Here is a 10,578-nt window from a genome sequence, read left to right on the forward strand (position 1 = left end):
GCACACTCACACACACACACACGCACACACACACTCAGGCACACACGCACACTGCTCTGTTTTTCCACGCTGTCCTTTGAGAGTGGGTTCTGGTGCCGGTGAACTAAACGGTGCTGATGTTCACATCACAGTCTCCCGTCTCTCCCCGTCACAAACCCTCCCGAACAAAGTTGCCATCGCAGCGTGTGGCCCGATAAGATCAGATTTTTTTTCCCCGCCAAAAGTTTGGACTTAAAAACTGAGAAGATTCCTCTGTCACAGCGGGAGGTTCTTTAACAAGGTGAAACACAGGGAGGAGCGAAGAGAGGCTCATCTTCGCCCTGAAGCAGCGCTGTCGTACACACAGCTTAAAGACACACACAGCTCATTATCGCTCAGACAGAGGAGCAGTGTGTTTCACTGAACCTGAAGACGTGCTGTCATTCTGTGAAAAAAGACTGAATCACAGTAAGAGTTCTCCTCTGAAGAAAAAAGATGGAGGGGGGCCTTGATTTGGCTGTAAAAAAACATTCATCATGTCATATGATTATATGTGGATTATTAACATACTTGTTATGTGTGTTGTGTGTTGTGCTTGATACTCCTATCCTTTTTTATTTTTAGATGATAAATTAAAATGTAATTCAAGCTCCAATTATGCATCTTACTTAGTATGTTTAAAAGCTACACCAAATATTACTCATATGTGAGCTTTTTGTAGTAGTTTTTTTTTTTAATTCAAAAATGAATCACTCCATACTCCATTTTGATTGTTAATTATAGCAGCAGGAAATTGTGGATCATATTTTCACACCCAGATGACTTTGATACTTACTACATAGATATTTACTACATATGGAGATCGTAATTGCAAATGCATATTTCAGATATGTACAATCAGGACAGTACTCCATTCCTGCTGACCTCACCCTGACCACACCCCCTGTCCCTGACTCCGCCCCCTGTCCCTCCCTCCCTCTCTCCTGGCAGGAGACCATGATGGACCACCCGCTGAGGACCATCTCCTACATCGCGGACATTGGGAACATCGTGGTGCTGATGGCCCGGAGGAGGATGGCCCGCTCCAACTCGCAGGAGAACGTGGACGCCCTGGACCCCGCCCAGGAGGAGAAGCGCCAGTACAAGATGATCTGCCACGTCTTTGAGTCCGAGGATGTGAGTCTCCATCCTCCTTCTTCCTCCCCCCTCCCTCCCTCCATCTCTCCCTCCCTCCCTTCGCAATCGCTCTTTCCTTCTTTTCCATCTCAACTTCTCTCTCGCTCTGTCTTTACCTTCCTCCTCACTCCGTCTCCCACTCTCCATTTCATATCCCTCCCTTTTCCCTTCTGTCTCTCTATATGTCTCTCCCCTCTCTCTCTTTCTTTCTAATTTATTTCCTTCCTCTCCTTTTTCCATCCTTGTATGCCCATCCCTCCGTTCACTGTGTCTCTCCTGCCTCTCTCTCTTTCTCTCTGCCTCCCTCTGTCTCCCTCAGTTCCGCCCCCCATACGAAACTGTCATGTTTCATGACAGGTGGTCCTTCTTGATGTTTTTTTTTCTTTCTGTAAGAGTCAGTCTCCCTGCCTCCGTCTCTGCGTCTCCCTCTTATCCCACAATGCACTGCTGCCGACAGCCGCCCGTAGCTCTCGCCGTGACGACAGTAAAGCGTCCCTGAAGCGTGGGGTTTGATCGATAGCGGCGAAAAGACGCCGCGCGCTTTTCCGTTCCGTTGAAAGCGCAGACGTCCCGAGAAAAGCAGAGGAGTCCCAGCAGAGCCTCCTGCCTACCTGCAGCCGTCCCTGCATGCAAAGCGGTTTTAAAGCAGGGAAGAAGAGTACTGAGCGCTCTCTGAAAGCTGTGGAGAAGCTCCAGTACAGCGATCTTCTGAGACGTCTGTCGATTTAAGACGCACTTGTGAATTAATTACAGGAAGGTAAAAGCACGTGATTTTTCAGAGGAAAGTTCACAAGCTGTGCACGTGTAGGCACACACAAGTGTTTTTGCACATATTTGTGTTAATTTATTTGAATAAACTCTTCAGAGTAAAATGGAAGTGTTTTTTCACATGTGTTAATTTATGTGGGAAAAAAGAATTCACAATAAAATGGAAGTGCGTTTGTAAATGTTATGTACATATGTTAATTAATGTGAAAAAAACAAAAGAACTTATTTCTTTCTTTGTCCTGCTTCTTCTCTCTTCTCTTGCCCTTTTCTCTCTTCTTTCTTTCTGCTCCTTTTCCTCTACCGCTTCTCCCTCCCTCCTCCCTCTATCACATGGCCCCGCCCCCAGGCTCAGCTGATCGCACAGTCGATTGGCCAGGCCTTCAGCGTGGCCTACCAGGAGTTCCTGCGGGCCAATGGGATCAACCCCGAGGACCTGAGCCAGAAGGAGTACAGCGACCTCCTCAACACCCAGGACATGTACAACGATGACCTCATCCACTTCTCCAAGTCCGAGAACTGCAAAGATGTGAGTCCTGCTCCCCCAGACACCATAAACCAACCAGATAGTCAGCTCTGTATTACCAAAGAAACTATAAACCAACCAGATACTCAGCTCATTATTACCAAGTAAACTATGAACAAATTAGATACTCAGCTCTGTATTACCAAATAAACAAATAAACCAATATGATATTCAGCTCTGCATTGCCAAGGAAACTATAAACCAACCAGATAGTCAGCTCTATATTACCAAAGAAACTATAAACCAATCAGATACTCAGCTCTGGGACTTCCCATGTTCCTTTGACAGCTGGGGACCTTTAGAAGCAAGAGCAGAGCGGAACAGGGTGTGTGTTTCAGTGCTCCTCTGTGTCCTCACCAGGTGTACATAGAGAAGCAGAAGGGGGAGATTCTGGGCGTGGTCATCGTCGAGTCTGGGTGGGGCTCCATCCTGCCCACCGTCATCATCGCCAACATGATGCACGCCGGCCCTGCGGAGAAGTCCGGCCGCCTCAACATCGGAGACCAGATCATGTCCATCAACGGGACCAGCCTGGTGGGCCTGCCTCTGTCTACCTGCCAGAGCATCATCAAGGTGCCCCGCCCTGGCCCGCCCCATTCTGCCCCGCCCCCAGAGTGTCACCTAATCCACAGCCTGGTATCCTTACCTGATAGTCTTGTTAAACTATCAGGAATTACTGTGTACATGGTTATACACGTCATTATACTTACTATTATTTTTAATAAAAACATACTTGTGATTACAATTATAATTATATTAATTATTACTGTTATTATTATCATAATTATAACTGTAAATACTTAATATATTAGTATTTATAGTCAGAGTCATTATGTAATAATAGAATTATCCTGTATAATATGATGCTAATATGTTATCCTATAGGTTCCAATTCAATGGCCGAACATTAAGTCGCTGCGTGTAAGTTATGATGGGGGCGTTTGATGCATCTTCTCCTCCGCCCCTGTAGGGATTGAAGACCCAGTCCCGGATAAAGCTCAACATCGTGAGGTGCCCCCCGGTGACCACCGTCCTCATCCGGAGGCCCGACCTCAGATATCAGCTGGGCTTCAGCGTGCAGAACGGCATTGTGGGTATTGTTCCGGTGATGCTGTGAATAAGGGTGGAGTCTGCCTAATAGGGTTTTTTTTTTTTAAGGCATCTTCTCTGAACAACAGCAAAAGGAACCAGCTTTAATGAGATCCAGTTACAAGCTTGGGAGCATAACCCCTAGTTTACCAACTAGGTGTTTCAGTGCAGAAAATATATAGAGGTGCTCAAGATTGGTTTCTGAATCTTGTGCTAAAACTCCAACAAAAATAAACCACCCTTCCTACATCTGGCTACATCATCATCATCCTGCATGGATCTGATTGGCCAATTCTTTGCATTCCTCACCTCACAGGGATGATTCTGTCAGGCCATTGCTGTAAAAGGCATTTATTTACCTTGTTAGATGAAGGGAAAATGAAATGTGAAAATGTGGTAACCGTGGCAATGAAGAGATACTGCTCATATTCAGTCTCTCTGGGCAGCAGGCTATAATTATGCAGTAACCATGGTGATAAACAGGCACTGGACAGGTTCATATTCTCTGGGTCGGATGTTGTAACCAAGCAATAACCATAGTGATAAACAGTCTGCTTCGGCAGCAAGCTTTACTGTTAGGGTTATGAATATGGGAAATGTTAGGGTTGAGGCAAGATTAGTTTTATATTTAGGAGCTTTTTGTTAATGGTCAGTGCAAAAGGTAGTGTTTGATCAAATTTTTTTTCAGCTGAATACTGTAGCCGTATGGATTTAGATTTAGATACTTTTTGACTGAAATACATATTTCATAAAAAAATTTGTTCAAACATGCATCCATGCATTTATTTTGTTTTATTTATGATATTTCAATTATCTATCATTCCATTCCATATTTAAAATGACTTCTAGGTCTTATTAGGGAATTGAGGGTTTGACTTTGGGTTAGTTTTGGAATAGGGGAAGTGTTCGAGCTAAAACAAAGGTTAGGGTTATGTTTCAGACCTTGAAAAAAGGTGAGTGCAAGGATTGCTTTCATTTTTAATTATTTGAATTTTTCAGTCTAATGTCCAGAGTGAAAAATTGTTTAAAAAAAATTTAATGCCATATCAAAGATTTTGATGCATAGGAAATTATGTTCATTTAACGACCATGGTGAAATAAATGAACAGAAATGTATTTGAAGAAATTTAAGGTGAAAAATATGATTCAGTCAAAAACAGCAAAATACATAAGACTATAGTCTTATGTCTAAAAAGTGAAATATATACAAACATCTTTAAAAATATCTTTTTTGGATTCAGGTGGATAGAAAATCATGTTATTTGAACAACCATTGTGAAATTAATGAATAGAAATGTGTTTTATGAAATTTATAATGCAAATGGAAATTGGCACCAGACTATAGGCTTATGTGCAAAAAGTGAAGAAGAAAAAAACTAAAATTTTTAAATTCAGACAGATAGGAAATCATGTTCATTTAACAACCATGGTAAAATACATGACAGAAATTTAAAATGAAAAATGTGCTTCAATCAAAAACAGCAAAATACATAAGACTATAGTCTTGTGTTTAAAAAGTGAAATAAATGCAAAAAAAAAAATAAAAATGTAAAAATCCTTTTTGGATTCAGGTGGATAGGAAATCATTTTAATTGAACAACCAGGATGAAATAATTGAATAGTAATGTCTTGTAAGAAATTTATGATGAAAAATGTTTTCCCATGGAAAGCAGCAGGTCTTATGTATAAAAAGTTAAAAAGAAAATTTTAATGCCCTTTTTTATTCCGATGGATAGAAAACCTTTGCTCATTTGACACCTGTGGTGAAATGAATGAACATAAATGTATTTGGAGAAATTAAGATTAAAAATCTGTTTCAGTGGAAAACAGAAAAATATATGACTATAGTCTTTTGTCTAAGATTTTCTAAAGGTCGTTGCTTGACTCACACGGATAGGAAATAATTTTAATTGAACAACCACAGTGAAATAATTGAATAGAAGTGTCTTGAAAGAAATTTATGATGAGAGTGTTTCAGTGGCAAACTGCAAGGTACATAAGACTGCATATAGTCATGTATTCTCCATTTCAGGACTGTGGTGATGGAATGCATGCTGTATCTCTTGGCCAGGGTGCTTTTGGCACGTGGTAACCGGGGCGATGTCGGGTCCGTTGTCCATTTTCAGATCTGCAGCCTTATGAGGGGGGGCATCGCCGAGCGAGGGGGGGTGCGCGTCGGCCACCGCATCATCGAGATCAACGGGCAGAGCGTGGTGGCCACGCCCCACGAGAAGATTGTGCACATCCTGTCCAATGCTGTAGGAGAGGTGGGTACTCGCCGTCCTCCAGGCTCCTCCTCCTCTGCCTGAGACCACTCCCCTTTTTGTCCATCCACAGTTTTCTTTACTTTAAATTATTTTCAATATCTTTTTATTTACCCATCTCCTCCCACACAACCACATGGAAGTGGTGCACACTTAATAATCATGACACGCATGTTTGTACACAACAGTTTTTTATTAGCATTCTTTCACCCTGTATGTTATTCTCACACCTAGCTGGTTGGCTGGAAAAGCAAAACAAAGCAGCTGAGTTCAGACGGAAAACGTGTTAGGTATTCCCAAGCGCGGAAGCTTTCAGCAAACAGTGATCCCCTCAACAGTTCCAGGCAAAACGCTGTGATTCTGTTTGAGAAGGGAGCAGATTATGTGCAGTAGATATTCCTGATATTGTGTGTGTGTGTGTGTGTAAATTGCATTTTCTCTCTTCCTGCAGATTCATATGAAGACGATGCCTGCTGCCATGTACCGCTTACTGACAGCCCAGGAGCAGCCAGTTTACATCTGAGACTGACTGGAAAAACCCAGTGACCTTTGACCCCCTGAGCCCCCCCCCCCCCACCACTAGTGTTACCCTCCCTCCCCTCAATCTCTCCTGTGCATTAGTACATTTATGTATGCTGCTCACCACTCCTTCCCCACCCTGTGTGTGTGTGTGTGTGTGTGTGTGTGCGTGTTTGTGTCATACCGAAGGAGCTTGCGTCCTTATCATTTCCTTCCCTTTAATTTTTTATTTGGAATCCACTGGCTGCTGGTTTGTTTGGATTTTGGTCTCTCATATTTGATTTATGTATGATGTTTAACATGAAAACACACACACAAACACACACACACACACACACACAAACCGTGTGCGCTTCTCTGGTACGTAGAGGCCTCTTGATGGCCTTTGTACTGATTTACAGAACATTCCTCCTCTGTCGGGTTCCAGTGGGTAAGGGGGGGGGAGTGTGGGGCGAGTCTGCTCACCTGAGATTCCACCCCCCCCCCCATCCCACTCTTTCACATTTTCATTTAACAAGCATTCCTTAAGATACATGTCTTTCTGCCCCCCCCCCCCCAAACACCCCTCACCCCACACAGAGGGAAACAACATAAAACTGGACCAAGATTAAAATTATACATCTGAAAATGTTCCAAGGAAATTCACTTTTTTTTGGGGGGGGGGGGGGACTTTTCCACAAAATAGTTAAACAGAGCAGGCCTATTTTAAATACTCCACAGGCTGGTTTCTCCAGCTGAGGTTCATAATTAACATTCACAGGATTCTTTTTTTTTTTTTAAATCACAGATAATTCTGTATACTCGTGATGCAGGAAAATAGTATTTTCTCTGATGTCAGTCAGGTTTTACCCAGCACCAGTGGCTCTGACTCAAAGCGGTATCTGTCTGTCTGTCTGTCTGCTGGTGATAGGCTGTTGCCAGCTCCTCTCTCTCCAGTGTGGGAACAAGCCTGTAGAGAGCCCTGGACGGATAAAAGAAGCATCCGTATCGCGGTAGCGTTCTGGAAGAGCATCGAAAATGAAAAGTAAAAATTTACCATTTTGCGGTAACTATGTTTGGACTCGGCAACAAATTTGAAAGTTGGGGAAAAAATGAATTAAATCTGACCTTTGTAGCATCTTTCCTAAAGCACAGTCCTGCAGAGAAGTCTTACTGATAGGGAGTTTAGTTTTTTTATTTAGTTTTTCTTTAAGTGCAATATATATTTTTAAAATGTAAGATATAACATTCCTCTGTTTTTTTTTCTTTCTTAGTTTTATTGAATATTCGATATTTATGAAAGGGTGATACTGCAATTTTTCATTTTCTCCTCAGGGCATTCACGTTTTGACCACTTTTTAATACTTGAAAATAGAACCTTTTTCCCCCGAAAACTTGAAAAATGGCGGGAGGGGATTTCATGTGAATTTATTTAGTTTTTTGGAGGGGGAGGGGGAAGGGGAATCTCAGACCAAAGCAACGAAGAAGCTCAAAACAAACTAACAGACGAAGCGTGAAGCTGTACATCGTGCTGTGACCGTTCTCCAGAGATATAGGGTCACAGCTGCAGTACAGTGTAATGTGGATGCACACCCTACTGCATGACTGGAATGTAAGCACTAGCTATAAATGTACCATACATTACTCCATGATCCCTTTCCGGAATTTACTAAACCTGGGTAAAACTAGTTTTTGTTTATTTGAAAAACATTTTAGAGGCCAGGACAACTCCTGCAGATTGCTGACATTTTAAAAACATCTATTTTATCCAATATCTTTTAAAAAAAAGTATTCATTCATGCAGTAGGATTGTATGTTTTTGGTTAGTAACATGAAAGTATCAGATATTTTTCCCACCATGTAAATTAGAATTTTTTTCAGTCTGGAGCTGTGCATATCTGGTTCAAGTCTAGTTCACCAATCCCAGTCCAGAATGCTTCCCACACTCTGCTCTGCTTTAATCACTGATGCTCTATAGACTGGAGGGGGGTGGGGGTGAATTTAATTGGTCAACCTAATTGGACCTTGCTGTTGATTGGCTTCACAATCCTTCCTGTTTGCTCCCCCTACTAATCTTCATTACAATGGACTGATAACACAAGTGACACAAGACCTTGCTGCTAACTTGCTAAGAGTCAACACACAGCCAAGTCCACGTCATTCACCATGCACAGCATAACAGATTAGCCGGCTGTGGACCAATTTGTTAGAATAAATAATTTGGACAAGTAAGATAAAAAAAATGGATGAATACTGGGATAAGGGGTTTAGGCATGTTACAGCTGGACAAAAACTAACAATTAAAAGTCCCTTCATAGCTATACACCTGTTTCTTGACCCCCATCCCTCCCCCCTCCCCATCCACCTCCCACTTCTACCCACTCCCCCCCCCACCCACCCACCCAAATAAATGATCAGATCTAATGTTTACAGAGGTAACTGTGCTGGCATTTCTAAGGTCTTGAACTAGGCCTTCGGGACTGACGTACAGTTACAGACTTTTGTCTGCTGTTCATCGCTGGCTGGAACACCGCGCATTCCGCGTACGGAAAACGTCCATCCTCAAATCACCGATAGCTCGCTTCCGAGCGTCGACTTCATCCCTCGAGGATCATACTGGCCTTACTGTCGATTGCTGTATTTTTATTTAATTTTTTTATTTTAGAAATTAAATGTGAAATGAGAATAACGACGACCACCGCGATCGGTTTCGTTCAGCATGGCGTTTGACGTGCCATCCGTAGGCTTTACCGTTCATGCTTTGTACGAAGTGTGATTACGATTTACTTCACGTTAAAACCAAAACCAGCTGAAAAAAATATCTATATATATATATAGTAGTATGTAGTACTTCTTGTGTGTTGAATCCGGATTGGCAATGTAAACGGACATTGATGAATCCAGATTGGTAGAGTATACGAACGTGGATGAACCCGGACTGGGAAGGACTCCCAAGCACGAGTTGGTGCAAGGGGCCGTGTTAAAATTAATAAGACGATGGGCTATGTGACAATGTACATATTTAGTGAACGGCTAGACTCCAAGGTATACTATTGGTCAGTACAGGGGTACAATAGAGGATCCCGCCCATTTCCAGAGGATCATAGGGTATTGTAATGCAACAAAGTTGTCCCTTGTAAAAAAAGAAATATATACACACACACACACACACAACACTTGAGTATGTGGTGGCTATGAATATGGCAAACTCTAGTGTTTATACTGCACTTGTTTTGAATGTACTTAATCTTAACTATGTTTGTCAACGTCTTAAAAAAGAAAAAGGGAGAAAAAAAAACTTTCTGTAAAGCAATGGCAATGTTTATTTATTTGCTAGCTTTTCTGTGTTACAACTATTGAGCTACATTCCTGTACCAGGGCTGGAATGTTTGTAACAGTATTTACAACAATAAACTGCAGAAAGACTGGCCTCTAACTTCATTTATTCTCAGCCATGAGAATGGGGGTCGTTGGGGTGGTTATCTTGTTTGTTTCAATTAAAATGTTAAAGTGAATTTATCTTGAATGCCAAGGTAATTACACAGGTGTTTCCAAATCCGTATCGTCACAGTATCATCGGATTAGAGCAACTTATATAGAGCAGCTACATATACTAATTTATCGATCACATGCACCTGTAGGTCCGGTTTACATGCACAGCTGATACTGACACACTAAAACTGAGCTACATTCAGAGCAGTATCCTGAGCAGGTAGGGCAGTCTGTCAGACTACCAGACCCCAAGCCCTTCGGCCAACAATCAGGTGTATAAGGCGACTGGCACACTAAAACACCACTCCACGCTGGACAGGTCAAGAGGCACGCTAATATGATAATAGACTAAAATGCTAATGGTCAAGCAGCACACTAAAATTCCAACCTATGCCATTCAGGCAAGAGGCATGCTAAAATGCTAACCTCTGCCATTCAGGCAAGGGGCACGCTAAACTGCTGATCCGTGCAGTGGAGGCAATTGGTTTGCTGAAATGCTAAGCTACACAAGTTGCCATAACGAAGACGGTCTGGCACGCCAAGAAATAAACAAACATCAACACCCAGCCAAAACGGCACACCACCCAGGCTAATATTCAGCACCATCTGTCCGGATCCCTCCGGATTTCATCAGGTACCTGGCACTGCACCAAACGATGATGTCACAGAAGTGGTCACAAGAACCGGCATCGTACCAGGAGCTCACCGTGACTCCAAACAGCCTTCTAATCCATTGTGAAGCCAATTAAATATACGACCCTTTTTAAAGCTAACCACTTTCACATGCAA

General features: G+C 42.4%; 1 protein-coding gene across 6 annotated transcripts in view; it reads left to right on the forward strand.

The window, feature by feature from the left end:
• apba1a (amyloid beta (A4) precursor protein-binding, family A, member 1a) overlaps positions 1 to 9,727 on the forward strand; it is a 64,903-nt gene extending 55,176 nt beyond the window's left edge. For all 6 annotated transcript variants that reach the window (XM_064296874.1, XM_064296875.1, XM_064296871.1 and 3 more), the window contains 6 exons: positions 970 to 1,155; positions 2,270 to 2,449; positions 2,807 to 3,019; positions 3,417 to 3,536; positions 5,662 to 5,802; positions 6,251 to 9,727. In XM_064296874.1, the coding sequence (XP_064152944.1) occupies positions 970 to 1,155; positions 2,270 to 2,449; positions 2,807 to 3,019; positions 3,417 to 3,536; positions 5,662 to 5,802; positions 6,251 to 6,322 (912 nt within the window). In that variant the 3' untranslated portion in view covers positions 6,323 to 9,727. The remainder of the gene's footprint in view (positions 1 to 969; positions 1,156 to 2,269; positions 2,450 to 2,806; positions 3,020 to 3,416; positions 3,537 to 5,661; positions 5,803 to 6,250) is intronic.
• Positions 9,728 to 10,578: the final 851 nt, after the last annotated feature.

This window comes from Anguilla rostrata, chromosome 10 (assembly GCF_018555375.3).
Source record: "Anguilla rostrata isolate EN2019 chromosome 10, ASM1855537v3, whole genome shotgun sequence".
Lineage (NCBI taxonomy): Eukaryota > Metazoa > Chordata > Actinopteri > Anguilliformes > Anguillidae > Anguilla > Anguilla rostrata.